The sequence below is a fragment of the Urtica dioica genome, chromosome 3 (assembly GCF_054948205.1).
Source record: "Urtica dioica subsp. dioica isolate 48M chromosome 3, U.dioica_male_clone48M_v1_H2, whole genome shotgun sequence".
Taxonomy (NCBI): domain Eukaryota; kingdom Viridiplantae; phylum Streptophyta; class Magnoliopsida; order Rosales; family Urticaceae; genus Urtica; species Urtica dioica.
The window spans coordinates 48,017,658-48,038,178 of NC_142758.1; the positions used below are offsets into that span (position 1 = coordinate 48,017,658).

A 20,521-nucleotide genomic window follows, 5' to 3' on the forward strand; every position below is an offset into this window, starting at 1 on the left:
ACGCTATCTTTATAACTAATTATCTAATATTTACGAAATGTTGACTATATAACAATTTCAAACGTTTTAATTGTCTATTTACCTAATTTTTTATTTTAAATAATTGTAATATCCCTCCCATTTTTTTAAGATTTTTGGCAGATATTTTATAATGAAAGTTTTGGCATATTTTATCTAGGTTTTATTTTATATGTCAGTCTGGTTTTTAAGCTGTTTTAAAAATATATGTTTAAGAAGACAAAAAAAAAAATAAAAAAAAAAAAAACTTACCCAATCTATCACAATTACTTTAGAAATTAATTATGCTCAAATTTTATCTTTCAAATACGTTTTACAATAAATAGTCTATTAGATATCTCATAGTTATTATTTATTTATTTATTTGGAAAGAAACACGAGGCTTTTGGTAAAATACTAAAATACCCAGAAATCCTACAATAGGCCCAATAGTAGTAGAATTACGTAATTGAATTCACAATCTTACTCGACGACTCACAATATCATCATCTTTAAGCATAGAAACAATTCCAAGCTTCAACGACTGAATTTTCAGCGTAGATCTTGGACGGTTGGGTTTGATGTTTTGAGATTAGACACGGGTGACTGAGTAGTGAGGTTGAGTAGATCTTAGAGAGGATACTTAATGGAATTGATTGCTTTTATTTGTGGCTTAAGTCAATTTGGTGTATCTTAGGTCACAAGTCATCTTTCACAACGTGTTTGAATGACTTGTCTGTTTACGTTTTTACCCTCGTTATTCACTAATAAGTGAGGACAAATCAGTCTTTTTCTTTTCTCTTAAGCCTGACGGTTATGTTAGTTAAATACTGTTTTAGTTTTTGTATTTTCTCGTTATTCAATACGAGATTCTCGGATGAAAGTTTTCTTCTCCTCTTTTCTCTCATATTCTTCAAACTCTAGAATCTGAGATTGAATCCATGAAAATACTCGAAGTATAGGTGATCTTTGAGAGAGAGTGGGTGAGGATACTTGGACGAAAGTGGAAAGTCTCGTTGATGTGGCTATATTCTTGGGAGACAATACTTTTGTTGCTGTTAGAGCTTCTGATTTTCATGGTTGTCAACCGGATTGCATTTATTTCGACCAAGACAAAGATTATATAGGACTAATTCATCACTTCGGGGAATTAGGCATTTACAACGTTGGAATCAAGGTCTTCAACTTGAATTTCAATATCGATTTGTCTACTCTTTTTGACGTGCCCAAGCGACCAATTGGATTCTGCCTACCATCTTATAGATTCCAATTGTTATTTATTTATTTATTTATTCTTTTCTAGGGACATCTACAACTCGGTGGGTTTTAAATCCATCATCTCACTTTAGAAGTGATATAGAATTACCACTAAATCAAGATAGGAATCATAACTTATTTATTTGTTTATTTATAATGCATTAATTAAGTTAACCTATCAAGTTAAGGACCATTATTGATTTATTTCCGTGCATTAATCGAGTTGTAAACATAATTCAAAAGTACCGAGAGATATGCAAGAAATATTTGTAATCTAAGATAATGGTAATCTAAGATTTCTATCGAACATCTAAGAATCTAAACCTATGCCGGGATATCTTCTCTCGATCTCAACCCCTAAAAACAACGGTTAGCATTAAAAACAAGAACGTTCACACGACTCTGAAACAGCCTAGCTATGTCTAGCCTAGGAATGTATCCCGGTAATTTAATCCTTGTGCACGACTAACCTAATCTCTTCCGAGCATCAAGCAATCCTAATATCATGAACATGGTAGCTAATCGAATTCAAGCATTACACACGGAATTAAAATAAACAAACATGATAGAGCATATGAACATTAATTTGACATGAATGAATCCATAACCATATTCCTAACTTGCTACACCATAGCCCTTAAGAAAATTAGTGCATGATTGAACGGAAAATAAACGGCGATGAATATAAAGCAAACATGACTAAAAACTGAATTATATTAATAAAAACGGGAGTTCCAAAGATTCAGAGAATAGAGATGAAAACTGTGAATGATGAAAACGAGAATTGTGGCGACGATGATCCTCTCTGAATGCTTCTTCTCTCCCGGTATTTTTGCGGCCGAATGAGAACAAAAACTAAAAACAAAAGAAAAGATATGTTTCTAAACAAACTAAAGCGTTTTTGTAGGTTTCCTAGGTTTTTCGGAGCTCATATGGGCCGTCGGATCGCATCCAACGGCTTGGATTACAATTAAAACGCGTGACAAAAAAAGTGGGAATCGGGGCCTGTGCGCCGCACAGGGGCCGCACAGGGCAAACACACAGGACTCTGGAAGTTTGTGCATTGCTTGGTTCACCTTGAACCACCTATCTTGAGCTCCGGGTGTCGGAATTGAGATATGAAAGATGTTCTGAACTCCTTGTGATTGCCCCGTCGTCCTCGAATGCTCTATTTGTCATTTTTGAACCTCCAAACTCTGAAAATTACGAAAAACACTCCAAAACACATGAAAATGCTCTCGAACTAACTTCTTTTCACTTCCGAGAGTACAAACAAACACGTTTATAACGCGCTTATCAACTTCATTTCAATCGCACTATCGTATGAGCCGCTTCGTTATCTACTATTTACTAACCAAAATTCAACTTACAAGATTTCAAAAGTTATGTTTTATAAATTATTTCATATTCATTATAAAACTTGGCTGATTTTTTTTTTCTTTTCAAATAGATAATACAGTCCAATAATACAATCATATATGCACGTACATTCAAAAATTTATTTGTTGGTGATATATGATTTGTTCTAGTGGTAATATCTCCTAAATCGAGGTTGTGGGTACAATTTCCATCAACAAGAATCATCTGAATCCAACAAAAATCACAAATTAATATATGATACATAATTGCTCCAACTAAATTTTATATATACAATTAAAAGAGCTATATAATCTATAAAACTATCAAGTTAAAAAAAATACACATTATTCTAATTCATGGCTTTGTCCTTTAGTGTGGATGCAGTCGTCGAAATCCAATCGCATTCAAACGGAATGCATTGCATTATTTGGGGATATATGAAGGACGGGCTTTGGCCTCACAAATAACCTTCTCCAACATGGGATTCGGCCCCGCTCGACGAAGTGGTTGCAATCTTGTCTTTGGCGGTAGAGCTCGAATGGAATATGGTTATTCCTCACTTAGATTGTTCTTCGGTGGTGGATGCTTGATTGAACAAGGAATGCCTTAGATCAAACCTCGATATGATCAGCGATCGAGCCAGACTTTGAAATCACATGACGTATTTGATCAAAACATAATTTAAAAAAAAATGTGTAAGATTATTTTTTCAAGGGGTAAATATAATATGTATATATATATATATTATTTTGGGACTAAAATATAAATAAAAATAGAGAGAACAACAATGCAATTTTTAAAATATTTATGTATATATGCCTTCTACTCCACTTGCCTTGACTCTGCCTTTGGATATGATCATTTATGAAATTGTTGGTTTGATTCCTATTTTTGCTTCTTTGGATTTTTCTTTTATTCCAAGAACTTTGTAGTGTCTTGGCATGCCCGTTTGAAGGAGTTCATTTTAGAACAAGTATTCTTCTTTTCTTTTCTTATTTTCAAAAAAGAAAAAAGAAAAAGAAAAAAAAAAGTGAGCTATCTAAAACTTGGCGTTGTAAATAGAGAATTGCATTAAATTGTCGCAGCAGTCAAGAATATCATAGCCACCAATACGAATTTAATGAACAACAACGACAAACCATTGGAATTCCGAGGGGTTTGCTACGCAATTCTTCAAAGCCATGTCACCATCTTAAAAATGAGACTACTATTTTTCACGACATTGATTTGTGCAATACTAGTCTGCATATTTCATGAACAAACTTATTAGTTGAACATTTTGCCTAAAGTTATCTGATATATACCATAAAATTGAATTAACAAAGAAAGGCTTAGGTATTATTAGATATCAGACGGGATGACTCTGTTTGTTGGAAGTTGAAGTTGAAGTTGAAGTTGATTAACTAAAGCATTTCCAATCAGGGGCTTTCATTTTGAAGGTCCCTTATCCTCTAAATGAAAATTTAAAAATTTTCTACTTTAATGGAGGTCTTCAAATTTATCTCTATAATTTTTTATATATTGCATATTAGTCCTCAGTATTTATTAGTATTAATATTGTTATACTTCCATAAATAATAAATAACATACATATTGTACTCTTTAATTTTAGTTTGTGTCAGTCTAAATTTATAATATTAATAGTATGTGTGTTGTTTTTAATTTTTTTATTCATCTACTAGTATATATATATATAATTTATTATATTAAAAATGATCTAATTAAAATAAATTTATCTTTATGTACCAATATATATATATATATATATATATATATATATATATATATATATTTTACTAAAATTTATAAAATGAGGTCAATTTTAATAACTTATACAAAGAAAATGGACTAATAAATAATAACCCAACAATATTATGATGGTTCACTATTCAAAACTTTAAATTGCAGTTTTGAGGGTCTCTATTAGAGGACAAAATATACCTTCAAAATGAAAGTTTGATGGTCTGCATTGGAGATACTCTTATTTATAAAAACATCATACAAAAGTCATCAATTTTCTCATGTTATTTTATAGCCTAGTAAAAAATATATTAGCGTTTATTCATTTATTTATTTATGTAATGGCATAATTTTCTCCTTTGTTTTACATTCTCTCATAAAAATCCAGGTTTTATGTTTGTTATTTAAAAACTCTTTTATATTAACAACTATAACAACATCTAAACAAAGTTTATTGAATGTTATGCATAATATTTTTTGAAATGATAATTTCTTATAATGTTCATGACGACAAATAATCTGCCTAATTTATACATATAGAACGTTTTTTCTGCTTTTTTAGAAACATTCATGCATTCTTAAATAAATAAAAAACCGTAAAGTCAACAAAATTTAAATTGAGAGATCTTGTTTAAGAGATGTGAACATGAGAGTTTTTAAATCACAAGATCAAAAGTTAAATATATTTTTATGATAAAATGTAGGAAGATTTATCATTTGGAAGTACTTTTTTGCTTCTTCATCTTTAACTTACCAAGTTTTTTTTTTTTTTTTTTTTTTTTATTTGCTCTGTAATTCTATTGAAATATAGATTAAAAAAAACTCACAAATAGAGTTACAAAATCTTACAACAAGGCACAACAAAAATCTAAACCAGATCAGATCTAATATTACGTACTAGCATTCGCTCATTCTATGCACAATTATGAGATTTTGTTGATCAAGAGGCACATTAAGATTTGAGCACTTATCTTGCTCGTTCAAAATACCTTCGTTTAATCGATCGAGCACTTATCAAGCGATTGTAATCATGGAAAAAAATATTTTTTCACCCTATATGGATTAAACAATCTAATATATATATAATATAGTACTCCCATGTGGATGCCGACTATCATGTCTTCAATCCAAACCAAGTCCAGTGACAAAATTAACTACAAACAAACACAACATATATATATATATATATATATATATATATATATATATATATATATATATATATATAAGAGTCAACCGTGACAAAGATTGTCCAAAGAGCGCGAGAGACGAAGAGAAAGACCACCACGATGACAATTATGGTTGTATATGTTGTAGTTAGAAAATATCCTAAATTCGCATGGCATTCCAAAAACATTACTTGTACGTATAAATTGGAAGAAAGTGATCGAAAAGGAAAATTTAAAAAACATGACTCATAATATTTCGTTTTTTACTCAATAGTGTCAAAAATATATGAAAAAATATGGCTATGTGAACCAAAACACCTTTAACGACTAGAAAATAAAGCATTCGGCCAAATATATCCGCAACCAGATGAAAAACATATTCTTCTAATATATTTAGATTAACTTAGACATAAATCCAATTTCATAACTTAGTGTGTATGACTATGAGTGCACTCAATTTTTTTTTTTTTTTTGGCATAGTTGTGATTAACGAATTCCATATGTGTTTCTTTTTATTAATTTTTTGTAGGTAATCAATATTATTTGTTATTTTTATTATTATTAGAGAAACACTAGACTCAATCAAACTGACATCCAAGCACATGGACGAGACAACTGAGCAACGACTTAGGTAGATGTTTGAATTTAATGGAAGACGAACGATAATAGAAAAATTGTGACTGGAATTACTATAAACAAATGTAACAAAGAAAACCCAGGCAAATTAACCATTTTTACATATGGTGTCAATTATACTTGCTCTCTTTGATGAAAGACAAATTCCTTAGATGCTTCTTTTCCCTTTTGATTCACCTCCATAGATATACTCTTATGAATCCAATATGATAAAATTTTGTGCACTTTCACTATCACATGAAGAAAAAAAAAATGTACCAGAAACACGAGAGAGTCAAAAACTAAAGATGATTTGTTTTACCAACTGACACAAAAAATGTTGCCTAGTTTCAAAAGCGGAAGTTTGGACACTTATAATATTGTTTCTTATATGTGAGCATTTCCAAAAATTTCCACTAAAATGTACTTTGAAAGCCATTTGATCAATTCTTAATTTTCCCCAACTCACACCTATTTATAACCTTATATAATTATGTCGTTATTATATATATACACACATACATATCCTTGATCTACCATTCATCTCTATACTCTCAAGCAAATATACAAAATATTTTCCAATATGTCGGAACTTAACCTTTTTGATGTATCGGAACAAATTTGCTACGAGCAATGTGGCTTCTGCAGCACCATCTTGTTGGTACGTACGTAAAAATATAATATATTATTGTTGCATGAATATGGATTTAAATAATATTATAATATGAATTATTTATAGGTGAGCGTGCCATGCAACAGCATGAAGACGGTGGTGAGAGTGAGATGTGGCCATTGCTCCGCCGTGTTCTCACTCAATATGACCAAAGCCTCTTTTCTTCCTTTTCATCTCTTTCACCACCCTCAGGTTTTCTTTTTTTATTATTATTGTGTTACTTTTTTAATTTCTATAATTCATCTCCCCTTATTATTATTATTATTATTATTATTATTATTATTATTTTGGGATAGTGATGACATTACTGATTTTAATGATAGAAAATTCCAAAAATAAAATTTTGTTAAAACAAAACATACAACTTTTGTCCTTGAGATCTTTTTTTACCTGAAAATCGTTGACGAAAATTACTAATTGAAAAGATAGAAAATTCAAATACAACTTTGTCCTGATCATTTTTCGGCTTGAAATTTTTTGACGAGATGAGCAAAAAATATATGAGGGGACAATGATATGAACTGGAAAGGTCCAGTCCAATTAAAACTTGGTATTTCTGAAATTAAATGAAATATTTTCATCTTCTGTATATATCTACTCGTTTTTAATGTTAAGTGTACATGTGTTAATATCTAAAGCAAGAATTAGAGGAAGAGTTAGAGGAAATTGAGACGCCTGTTGTTATTACCAACGACGCGGTGGTGAATGAGCTCAGCCGTGAAGTCTCTTCGGAGAATGAAGAAGGGAATATTATTTATATGAATAATCAATTTGTAAACAAACGTACGTATGTTTCTTACGAGATAAATTAATTATTTTTTTAATAAGTTACTACTTAAATTACTTTTTGTATTTTTGTGATTTTTATTTTATTGTAGCCCCGGAGAAGAGACAGCGAGCGCCGTCGGCATACAACCGATTTATTAGGTGATTGATATGATATATTGATTATCAAAAGTTTCTCTAAATAACATTTTAAGTATGTGCTAATTTGTTGATTTGAGAAGCAGAGAAGAGATCAAGAGACTCAAAGCTGAAAACCCAAACATGGCTCACAAGGCAGCGTTTAGTACAGCTTCAAAAAATGTAAGGTTTTTGTTTTGTTTTTAATTGAAAACCAAAATCATAATATTGCTGAATTAATACCTAATTAATATTACGATTATTTAATTTGTTGTTGAGATTTTGTGGTATTTTGACTGTGTGATCAGTGGGCTCATTTCCCTCCAACTGACCAACAAAAAGAAGATGATGAGAGCCAGAATGTGACGTGGGAATCTAATGTCAATAATAAGGTATAAAACAGTTTACATAATTTAATACAAGGATTAATCCTTTAATTAACAAAATATGCAGTTTTCTTTTTATATATAAAAAAACCTGCAGTTTAATTCACCACAAATAATACTATTTTATCATTTTAAATCAATTTTTTTGGCCCCCCCAATCTAAATCAATAGTGCACATTGTAAATTAAAACATGATTCATATTCTAGCGATCACAATCCATATACATACACTTGAAATAATATATATATATATATATATATATATATATATATACATATTCATAGTTTTTTGAATTATTGAAAGAGTACTATTTTAGATATGTCCAAACTTTTGATCACAACTTTATTTAATGCAGTTTCAACCACTGAAATATGAGAAATTTATTACGTGACTGTCAAGGTTGCCATTTTAAAATCTTAACCACACTGTGTAATAATATATGCAGTAATTTAATGCCACTGATTTCGGTGCATGAGTTTCTTTCTATTGCCACCTTTTTTCAGGGCAATGAAGATGGCAAAGTTTTCCGTGAGAGAAAATTAGGTCACGAAGAAGATAACTTATTCTTGTGGTAAAAATAAAAATAAAAACCTTTTATTGGATTTTTGAAGGCTTGATTTTTATTAACTGACTTGTAGAAAGCGGCATAGTTTCTGTTTCAGGGCCAGGTTTTATTAATTAAGTTAATTAATGACGTGTTGCTTATTTTATTAATATTCGGTTTTGTAGAGCATTGAGTGTCAATTATGTCACAGAAATTTGGAACTCTCTTCTGGGTGATCAATGGATTAAGCCTAAATATATTAGTACGTTTAGCATTATCTTTTGATTCATTTTGTTTTTTGTTTTTTTTACAGTAATTTTTTTTTTTCTTTTTCATATTGCATTGTTTAGTTTAGGTCGTTATTTATTAGCATACGAAGGTGGATATCCATCCGTAGGTCATAAGTAATGAAAACACATCGATGAATATACAAATATCAAATCTGCAAAAATGGGACTCGTGATAAACGTTGAACTAATTCATAAGAGCTCCCACATTCTTATTAGTTTTTTACTATATTATATTTAGAGAGTAATTTACATATTCATATTCTCTCTCTCTCACTATATATGTATATATATATATATATATATATATATTTATATATTATATAAATATCAATGAAGATCAATATAAGAGAGCATCACCGAATTAATCGTAGATTAACTATATCTAGTCACTATCGCCTCCAATGGCAATTTCTCTTTTTCACTAATATTCTTGGACCCATGTGGCTATGTGATCTGCCTGAAGAAAAAAAAAGGAAAAAAAAAAGACGCCAATAATTATTGGAAGGTATATAAGAAATATATAATTGACCAAGAAAACTTATGTATAAGTATATCATATGTATAATCAATTAAGTCTCAATGTAAATTATTGGAAGGTACATAAAGAATACTCTCTTACAAAATAATTGAATATATAGTTAGTACGTGTACGTATAGAAGAAGGATAAGGTATTTACTAATTGCTTGGAAAGGCCTCGGAATATAATTAGCATGGAAGTACGCATGAAAGAAAGCTTTATTCTCCTTCTGTAGCTCTCTCCAAACTGAATATATGTACATAAATAAGTATCAACTAATATGAATTCATCAACAAATTAACAATATAATTATTCAAAAATAAATAAATCATTCACAACAAAGCATATATGTACGTACCGGTAAGAGTAACGAGCGGAGTAATATTTGCATGCACGGATAGAACTTGAACGCATTGCTCGCGACTCATGTGAAGAACCAAACATCTCTCAATAAGATGTTGAACCTGAAAAAGTTATTAATTATATAGTTTTAGTAATTTTCTCACCACATGCAGATATTGTGATGAATGATCAAACAGTTAAATTTGAGCGTAATAAAAACATGCATATAAGAATATAAATACATAAATATATATTACCATTCTAATGTAGGTATGAGGATGGCAATGCAAACATGGTTGTTGTTGATGATGATGATGATGAAAATGGCGATTATTATGGTACATTTTTTTTTCTTTATCAGAATTGGACAAACAAAACAACAAGCTACCAAATGGGTAAGGAAGAATAAAAAGAAAAGAACAATGTTTGTACAAAAGGCGAGAGAGGAAAAAAGGCAAAGGTTTCTACAATGCAAACAAAAACAAATGTTGATAAAGTGCAAGTTGTAAGAAATTAGATATTTGGTGACTTATTTATATAGAGCTATACAATATTAGAAAAGAGCCTATAGCTAGCTAAAAATTTCAAAAAACAAAATAAATATAAAATATTGTTATCCGTTGATATCCAAGCGTAAGGGCCAAAAAGCACTAGAAATCCAAATGATAGATTCACCTCATCTCCAAAGAGATAAGAGAAAGGGACGGTCTTTTATGATCACTACACAAAAGCCTTTCTTTTATGAGGGTACAAGCCCTTAAACCCACATTTTCCATTTTCGCATACGTGTTTTAATGTGTTTCCTTTCATTTTTGTTGCGGGACCAACGTCTAATTTTACTTCTAAAGCTCTCTATCAGAAAAACAAAAAAAGAAAAAAAAAAGTAACAAATACAGCCATTTTAGTATGTACGTGAATACAAGGTTCAAAATGTCAATGAAGTTTCGTAAAATTTCATTGCGTTTATCTTTATTTATTTATTTATTATTATTATGGTTAGCAACGGAGTGGCCGAAGGGTAAAATTTTCATTGCAATCGACATTGTTGTTACTTGTTAGAGAATTATTTGTTTTTGCACTTTTAGATATTTGTTCAATTTTGTGGTGGTTGTTATGCTAGTTTGAGATGTACTTTTATAGATAATTTAATTTGGCTGTTATATTGTAGAAGTGTGTATATAACTTAATATGGTACTAATGTATGTAGTAATTCCAATATTTCAAATTTTATGGCTAGCCTAGCAAATATTATCTGCTGATTGACTTATTATTTTCCTAATGGACCATTATCTATTTGTGTCGTATATACCTTGTGAAAAAATGTACGTTCAAATCTCACAAATATAATTTTTTTATATGTTGTGAAGTTTACAGTTCATTTTTATAATATATTTAGTTTAATCTCTAATATATATTTTTTTATTTTTTAAAATATTATTATTATTATTATTATTATATATAAAGGAGAATTACTATATATTCATTCTACAATACCCTACTCATTTGATTTTTCGAAACTGCAGAAATTTCACTAAATGTTATAATCCTTTAAAGCTGTTAAAATTACGCAAATGCCATTGAGTATATCTTATAACCCTAGAAGACTTCCATAATTACAAATCGAAGAATCTGATAAAAAAAAATTATAAACTGATGAAAAATCCAGACGATTCGACAACTTTGCAGCAGAGGGTTTTTTTTTTTTTTTTTTTTTGGAAAGTTTCAAAGGTGTCTTTTGATATGGGCATACAAAAATTATTATTTTTATAATTCAAGTTCTTAGATATATGATTTATTTGTATTATTGATTGTAAAGACTTCAAAGTTAGTTAACAAAGGATTTTTTTTTGTGTTTGCAATGTTTTACATAAATAAAGTAGTTGTGCTAATTTATATTGATTAATGGCCCGTGGATAAAAATTTGATTTTAACTTTGATAAATTTTTCAAGCGAGAGAACCATGTAGTTATTTGTGTTTACTTTTATTGACACATAAGAGTACATGTTAATTATGATTATCTATGTTTACTAAACATCTAATTTGACAAATTTAATTACTCATATATATAATTTAAGATGCAACTGAAGCTTACTATGTTATTTTGACAATGTTTTTACTATATATTATTTTGTAATAAAAAAAATACAACCCGTTGCAATAATGCGCGGACATATTATTTATATATATATATATATATATATATATATATATATATATATATATATATATATATATATTCTTTTTCACTACATATATTTTTTCACCACCTTAAGTTTATAGGTGAAACCTAAGCCAACAAATATCGGCCACGTTTACAGAATATATTAAATGCACTTTTTGTGTCACTGAAGGCCAATAAAATAATTTATTTTAGGGGTGGATTTGTAGTATCATATATAACGAATGAATAAAAGTTTTGCGTTTTGGCATAGCAACCACACACATATTTCTCGCAAATTTCCCGTTAATTAGAAACTAGTATCAGAAAATCAGCCACGCTTACATATATAAACCTAACCACAAACATAACACGTTCATATGCCAAAAACAAAAACAAAAAACAATCAATTAAAGAAAACCTAGTTTTTTTTTGTGGTCTAAAGAAAAGAAAAAAAAAAAAAAAAACGTAGTTGTGGATTGAATATCTCGCAATATGTCACATATTATGTAGTCATATACGTCCACAAATACATATATGATGTGTCTTAGAAAAGTGGGTGAGAATAGAGCCAAAAGAGTTTTCATATGATTCATAACAAAACAAAACCAAAAAGTGGTCACTGATTGGAAATAGCTGTTTTCTATAATTTTGAAATTCCATAACGTTTTTTGTATGGCAAACCGGAGATTATTTATTGAAAATTATGAAACCAAAAGATGAGTATCACTCGGTTTCAACGGCCGTCATTTGAAATGAATCAGCCGAATTATGTTAGGTTAATTAATACTATTAGACCGTGCTTTTTCAATCAAGAATATATAAAGTAAGAATCACAAAATCCATTGACCAAATCTTTATACTAGAATCATATAATGCTATGAATAACGCATGGCCTAACTACAAAAGAGACGTTTAAAAATAAAATTAAAAAAAAAAAAAAAAAAAACCTACAAAAGTGACGTTCAACTAAAATCTAAATTCAGTTACTAATCATTGACTAAACTAAACTTTAGATTATAATTTATAAATAAAAAAATTTAAAAAAAAACTAATACTATAAAGATTCACGCAAAAAATAATACATAAAAACTAAAGTCATTAGGTTTTGGTTTGATATGTACCTATAACTTCAAGGTAAACAAATTTCTGTCGAAAATAGTATTAATTACTTGTATCATTGCATGTAAATAAAATATAAAATAATACGCTGTGAATGTGACTCATCAATATTTTAGGCACTCTAACAAATTAGCTATTTTAAAACAAATGTAATTTTAATATAGTCAACGTTTTGAAAGTGTTAGTTGACTAACCATGACAAATTAGGGAAATGATTTTTGACGCGACTCACGACTCACGACCACACTCATGCTGGCTATTGGAAGGTATCGGAAGATCCGTGCCCGCCGGCGACCATTTCCGACTCAAGACGGACGGAAAGTTTCCGAGCCTTCAAGACGGAACTTCCGTGCTCACGGAACGCGGATTTCCGTCGACCGAGGTTGAACTTATCGGAAGGACGAGCTTCCAACCTCGTTAATGGCAGAGGAGATCTGGGCCGTTGGATTTTACATCCAACGGCCCAGATTTAAAAAAAAAAAAAAAAAACAAAACAAAACCAAACCTTTATCGGCAGGATTGACTTCCGTGTGTTCTCTGCCAAGATCCGTCACTTGTTTCGGAAGGAAGACTTCCGTCTGCTAGCTCACGGAAAGCGGTATTCCCACGAGGCGCAATGGAGACACGGAATTCCGTCCTTCCGTGTTTCTCCCGTCCGAATGCCCAGGATGAGACCACACCCCAACAAAAGCAATAAACACCAAAAACTACTTAAAATTGCTCCACTTGTCACACACTGTGTGGATCGTCCAAATTCGGGCCCGTGACAAATAGCAGTCCTCGACAAATTAACCTTATTTAAATTCCCTTAATTATTTATTTTTATAAATGATAAAAGCATAATAATTAAAATCTCACAAATTAAGCAACTGCTTTCCTAATACACGTGTAGTGATTTTTCGTTTTCTCTTCCCTCGAAAAAAATTGAGAAAACGTTACTTCATAAAAAAAAATCTGGAAATGCATAAATTAATCAACGACTATTAACAATAATTAATGGAAAAAAAAAAAAAAAAAAACATAGAAATTAATTAACTATGATTTATTGAGATGAAAGAAGTGATTTTAAAAAAAAAATCAAAAATCAAAGAAATGCTGAAATTAATTAACGACTATTAACGATAATTAACGAATCTGAAATTCAATCTATTATCTTCGTTCATCACTGGTTGCAAGCCTCCGATCCAAAACGATCGGATCTCCACAACAGCAACATCAGAAACGCCATTGATACTCCACAAGAACCGATATAGCTTGTAACTTGAGAGGAACAAAACCAAAGAATACTAACCCAATACCTGATTAGGACATAGAATCATTAAACCATTGAGAAATCAGCGCCTATCAAGATAATTAACGAAAGAAGAGAAAGGATGAAAATTGGCAATATGTTATCCAAAACCTTAATTAAAAAGTTTGATGTGACTTGGAGTTTTAAGTAAAACAAATATATGCAATACAATAAGAATAAGACAGAATGGAAGTCCCAAACACAAGATTATATTCCAAGCACAAGATCGATACTTTTATCGGCAAATTGGAAATCCCAAATTACGAAGGAAAAAAAAAACAAGCATTTAAAAGATATTTGAAATAATTTATAAAAATAAAAAAGATAGCAAACAAATCTTGAATACTGGGAGAGCAAACATCTGAATGAACATGTTTGAAGATTGGCCTAGAGATTGAGAAAAAAAAAACAAAAAAGAGAAAATAAAATTGAACGTGAATATATGATCACGTGTGAGGTATGAGAGAGAAAGATTATGTTACATCCTAATACTTAGAGATTTTGTTTAATAAATTAAACTTTTTTTTTAAAATACAAGTTAATTGACTAATTAACAAAGGTAACAAAGGGGTATAAATTATATACCACATCAACCAATTGACTATTTGTTTAATGTTTTTTAAACGTTGACTATTTAAAATTTATATGTTTGAAATAGCTTAGTTGATTTTTTTTATTACTATTTTATCATTCATATATTTGATTACATGAAACATTTAAACTCATATTACAAAGAAATCTTGTAAATATTAAATAATGGTAACAAATCGTTGTCTCGATGAGATTAAACTCATGTCCTCATGTAAGAGGAAATCTCTCAGACAGGAGGTAGTGTCACCCAATTTAAATGTTTGGAATAATATATTTGACTTTAAAATGTTTATTTTACGTTATTGTTTTGAGAGCTAAACAACTAAAAATGCAACCCAGGTACTCAAGGTTTAGATATGGCTTGATTTCTATCCCGTCTATAATTAGGGACGGAGCCAGAGAAGCTCACCAAGGGGGACTGATTTGAAGAAAAACAATTTAAGGAGGTTAATTTATAAATTTTCAGGGTAAAATATGTAAATGTTTTTAAGAAAAGAACCAAAAATATAAATTTTTAGGGTAAGAAAAATGTAATTTTTTAAAAAAATAGACAAAAAATGTAAAATAATTTTTTTGAAGGAGGCTTGAACCCCTCTTCAGCTTATTGTAGTTCCGTCCCTGTCTATAATGATATTATGGCTTGATTTATTTTCTGTTTTGTTCGCTTACAATTTTTATTTTATTCCATGCAATCCTATCATTCCTCCCCCTTAAATCGGCTATGAATTCTCCAAAAAAAAAAAAAAAAAAAACCGCTGCTTATACCATTTTTGTTTTCTCGTTAATCCATGAGTGTTAATGTTAATTTAATCAAATAGCGTATAACCTTGCCTAAATTGCCTGTGAGATGTGAATTACATTCCGGTATTTCAAATTTTTATTTTATTTTATTCTTTCGTAGAAATAATATATATGTTGTATATGACTATATTCTATGTCTGTAACTTTGTGTACGCAATCCATCTCTAAAGCTGCAACGAAATGCAGTGTCTGCGTAAAGAAGCCAAACTGCTAAAGAAGCAGTTACAAGAAAACTACTATTCATATTTTTGGCATATTTAATGATATCATGCAATTGCAACGGTTTTACTTTTACATCAGGACTAATTATATCTTAGTTCAATAACTAGTTGCGAAGATTATGATAAAAATTGAGCGTCTTTTAATTAAATATCAATTTGCAAAGAATTGCAGCTTGACAATAATGGTTGGGAAATGGATTCAATTAGTAGCAATTTTGATAATTTGGACAAAAATAGTAACAATTGTATTTTTTTGATATTTTTACTAGTAATTGTAATCTTATATATCTATAATTGTTGTTAATTATAGACTTGTAAGTCTACATTTTATGACAGCCGTATACTTTTATGTCTATAATTACTAGTAAAAGTGTCAAAAAATATTAGTGCTACAATTTTTGTCCAAATTATCAAAATTGCTATGTCGTGGCTTAATGAGTAGGAATTTAAGCAGGCCTTGCATGTTGAATAGGCTAATTAGGCCCAAGTTATTTCATCTTTCAAAGCCCATCTTCAGTTTGGCGTGGTATTGGTGTTCCAATTCTGAATTTACTCCTATTGTTGCTTTTTTTTTTTTTTTTCATAGATAGTCCTATTGTTTGTAAGCAATTGTGGAAGTGGTGTTGTATTGTTTTTTAAATTAGAATAACGTGTTAACTTTTTTAATTTTAATTTTAATTTTTTTTTTTTTTTGTAAAAATGATGTATTTTAGGTCGTAAATAGTTTAATTATTTATTGCTAAAGATTTTATGATCTAACGGATTCGCGGAAGATTTTATTGCTAACTTAAATAAAATTCTCATATGGTTTCTTTTTGTTTATGCATTGTTTGAATTTTAGTCTCACACATCTACTTATCTTTGGACCAGTCTTTCTGTATTGAAGATCTTCATTGACAACTGGTTCGATGAACTATTTGTTACTATTGTGCTTTAATTGTACATAGCCTGCGAGTAATGTATGTTTGCGTTTATCGTTGAGACAAAGACAGAGAGTATATTATCTAATGGGATCTTAGATTCTGTAGATCGAAGAATTAGAGGAGACAACAGTTTGAGAGAGAGTCTGCAAATATAAGATCTTGTACTTCTGAATTAATAGTGAATTGTTTTTCACTATCGGACTTACTTTGCCCTTCATATTAGATATTTTGTCGCTGAACCATGTTACCAATTTTATGTGTCATTTATTATTTTCTGCTTGTTTTATTATTTGCGTAATTAATCATGCATAAGTAGTTAGTTGTTTAATTAGTTGTTACAACCAGTAGTTAAATATTCATCTCATTACTCGTAGAGAAATTTCAATTTTTATTGATTTTTTTAATTTTTTAAATTATTTACAGTTTTAGGCTCTATTAATTTTGTTTACAATTTACCGGGACTCCTTATAGTGTGAAAAAAATACTAACTTTAGAAGGATGAATATTGACCACACACTATTTTGACAATGTTGCGCTTTTAAAACATAATTTTCTCCTGTAACTTTGCAATATCTAGCTAGGTAATCTCAAAACCAAAAGTACAAAAACATGGAAATAGGGTAACTAATAGTGTTAAAAATAAATTTTAAAAGGGACCACACAATAAATCTTAAAGAGGAATGTAAAACAAAATTGATAAGAAAATCAGTCTAATTTGTAAATATATAAAAATCAGAAGGGAGTCAATTCCTATTTTTGTTAGATAGTAGGAAAAAAAAATCAAGGTTTACTAAATAAATAAACAAAACTTCTCAAAAAAAATAATAATAATAATAAACAAATGAATAATATCAGTTAGGGACTTAAGTAAAGGGTACAATTAACAATAGTAAATGATTTATACTTATTTTTTATCAGAGGTAGTTGCTTGCGCTATCTTCTCTTTAAGATTGATATAATTCAAAGAAAAACTTAGTCCTAATTCCTAAATAACGGGCATAAATTCAGAACCAATTTTGGGAGCAATAAATCGAACTTTAATTTCTTTATTTATTTAAATTTCAACGTAATTAGTAAATGAAAGTGTCAGATGTAATGTAATTAGGTTTCTTATGAAGTGAATTTATTGACTCTTTTTTTTCAGCTACCATAACTTATTTTTGAAGCCAATAATTATATAATTCCTCGACTGAAGGTAAATCAACCAGGTACACACACTCATATCTGCCACTGAATCTACCCATAATGAACGTAATAAAAAAAATAATGATTAATGTATATATAATAATAATAATTAAAAATAATGGAAGATTGCAAGGCATGTGAGTTTGAAATTGAATATGGAAAAGAAAGAGGTGACTAGTAACGTGTTAAGCGCATGTGAAAGTCTGAAAGTCCATCCATACACGGCAATTTTGACAAAACCTTCCACTAATATTTGTATTATTCAGACTTTTTTTTTTAGGTCACTGAAAGCGCAGATTCTCACTACATGTACAACACACATCAACTTATAATATACTTTTCATATGTATTTATTACTCGAAAAAATTTATTGATAAGAACAATTCATCTTTGCCATGAAGCCAAACACCATAGCTTTGGATCTAAGAAAGAATACAACTTTTCTTATCTCTTTGCAGCTTATTCTAGTTTTCAATGCCTCGTTTATATAATATATTATTTTTGGGGGGTTTGAAAGATTAGCACTAACTAAGCATAGATTAGGATTAATGAAAAAAATATTGTGGGCAATTCCTGATAATGGTCATGGCCAACTTTTTGCACTGCAAAACACATGGGTCTTCCATAATTTGGCTCAACATCATGATTCATGAAATGGTGGGTCTTTTCATGGTGTTCGCTTCAATATTTAAAAACAAAAAAACAAAAAAACAAAAATTGATTTGTGAGGCACAACCAAATATGGGCAATTTAGTTCTAATAGAAAATTATAATTAAAATTTAGTTTTAGTTCCAATCAGAAACGAAATTTTTTAATTTGGTAAACAGTGGCAGATTTGTACTCCGCCTTTTTTAATTTGTGTTGGAATGGAAGTTCTATTCCAATTTAGCTGAAATCTCGACTACTTTTAAAATAAAATATTTTAGTACCGAAATTTTCAAAGTATGATAATATATGTTATGAAAGAACTACAATTAATGAAAATGTCATGAATAAATTGTTGTCATATTTTTTTGATTAAATGACTCCAATTAGATAATGGAAAAACACTACCAAATGATTATACTTTTAAAATAATTTCAATAATCAAAGAGGAAGGGCTATTAAGCTCCTATGTCCAAGTACAAACACTCAAAGTATTGTAAAATAAGCACAAATACATCCAATTTATAAAGCAGGAGCAAAAAAATTACTTAGTAAAATAAAATAAAAAACATAAGAAAAATCGGTAGTTGAATATGAATAGTCAAAATATATATAGCATTGCATTTAGAGAAAATACACGAACATGACAATTTTAACCAAACAATGGCAAGAAAGTGATCCGGATTATCGAACGCACTACGAAAATTCGAAACTTCAAAAAAAAAAAAAAAAAACAATAAAAAACAAAAAAAAGGAAAAAATGACAAAACTCACTAAATTTCTCACACATCTCGAGTATATAATTTTAAAGTAGAGTAGTATATCGGTACACAAAATTAGATCTAAGATTTTTTATAAAATTAGACATTTTGCTTAGTTCACTAAATTCTTCACCAAACAATTTGTCGTACCAATATTTACCCATTAATAAGTGTTGATAATTGTTTAAGACAACAACGGGGATCAATTAAGAAGTAGTTTATAAGTTTTAATCAAGAATAATTTGTCATTCATTAGAAAAATCCGAATCAATTGTTATAATATGTTCAACCAAAACGGATATTCTAATTGCTAAAGTAAACCTACGGTTTATTGTGATGTTCTAACGCGTTATGAAAACAATTTATCAATTTAGCTAACTATCACAAGCACATAAACTAGTAGTAAAAAAACACAAGAGTTGGTAGCTCAGTTCGGTCAATCGTGCATAATTCTGAAGGGATGAAATTTCCGATGGAAAGATAAACTTTATTATACGGTAGAGTAAGTATAACGTCGGACAACCGTGGATGATTACCTTTCAGGTTTCTTATAACTTCAAACTACTCTAGAGTTTCTAAACCAGACTCTTCATGTGTTTGAGCTCCCATCACTTTCCACTAACGCTCTCTCAGTGTTTCAACAACGTTTATTGTTGGTGATTGTTCACCTCATCATAACCATGCGAAATAAATTAATTACGATACTTAGCTAATTAATTAATATTATTTAATAAGATATAGATTTATTTAATTAATATCAAACCATGAGAGCAATTATCAAGCAACCGAATTAAATAGATGACTGAATTAAATAGAAGAGTTATCAGAAAACTTACAGGTTTCTCCTCGAGCTTCTGAATCAGGTTCTCCTCGTCTTTCTCTCTAATCTTTGAGCTCCAATCTAATCTCCAGGATATCTCTGAATCTCTTAGATCTCATTAGATGACATCGTAGTCTTCGGAAACGTGATCTCCGGACGAACAAGAATACAATGTGGGCACACTATATTAATCTCACAAGATCTTAT

General features: G+C 29.6%; 2 protein-coding genes across 2 annotated transcripts; one reads left to right on the forward strand and one right to left on the reverse strand.

The window, feature by feature from the left end:
- Nucleotides 1–6,720: 6,720 nt before the first annotated feature.
- Nucleotides 6,721–9,120, forward strand: INO (Plant-specific transcription factor YABBY family protein). The gene is made up of 7 exons (XM_089609218.1): nt 6,721–6,798; nt 6,877–7,002; nt 7,449–7,593; nt 7,689–7,737; nt 7,821–7,896; nt 8,022–8,105; nt 8,604–9,120. Exons 1-7 carry the CDS (start codon nt 6,721–6,723, stop codon nt 8,673–8,675), a joined length of 630 nt encoding a protein of 209 aa, XP_089465344.1. The 3' UTR covers nt 8,676–9,120.
- Nucleotides 9,121–9,122: 2 nt separating this feature from the next.
- LOC149403317 (uncharacterized) lies at nt 9,123–10,288 on the reverse strand. The gene is made up of 4 exons (XM_089609219.1): nt 10,052–10,288; nt 9,811–9,916; nt 9,612–9,698; nt 9,123–9,391 (listed from the first exon to the last, which is right to left on the reverse strand). The coding sequence occupies exons 1-4, from the start codon at nt 10,136–10,138 to the stop codon at nt 9,324–9,326; spliced, it is 348 nt and encodes a 115-aa protein (XP_089465345.1). The 5' UTR covers nt 10,139–10,288; the 3' UTR covers nt 9,123–9,323.
- Nucleotides 10,289–20,521: the final 10,233 nt, after the last annotated feature.

What these genes read in the sequence shown, in the direction of transcription:
- INO (XM_089609218.1), top strand. Translation starts at nt 6,721, where the DNA reads ATGTCGGAACTTAACCTTTTTGATGTATCGGAACAAATTTGCTACGAG. An exon ending in TTAGTACAGCTTCAAAAAAT is followed by an intron (nt 7,897 to 8,021) that starts GTAAGGTTTTTG and finishes CTGTGTGATCAG; the next exon opens with TGGGCTCATTTCCCTCCAAC. An exon ending in AATCTAATGTCAATAATAAG is followed by an intron (nt 8,106 to 8,603) that starts GTATAAAACAGT and finishes ACCTTTTTTCAG; the next exon opens with GGCAATGAAGATGGCAAAGT.
- LOC149403317 (XM_089609219.1), bottom strand. Translation starts at nt 10,138, where the DNA reads ATGTACCATAATAATCGCCATTTTCATCATCATCATCATCAACAACAA. An exon ending in TCCGCTCGTTACTCTTACCG is followed by an intron (nt 9,699 to 9,810) that starts GTACGTACATAT and finishes ACATATATTCAG; the next exon opens with TTTGGAGAGAGCTACAGAAG. An exon ending in GAGGCCTTTCCAAGCAATTA is followed by an intron (nt 9,392 to 9,611) that starts GTAAATACCTTA and finishes TTTTTTCTTCAG; the next exon opens with GCAGATCACATAGCCACATG.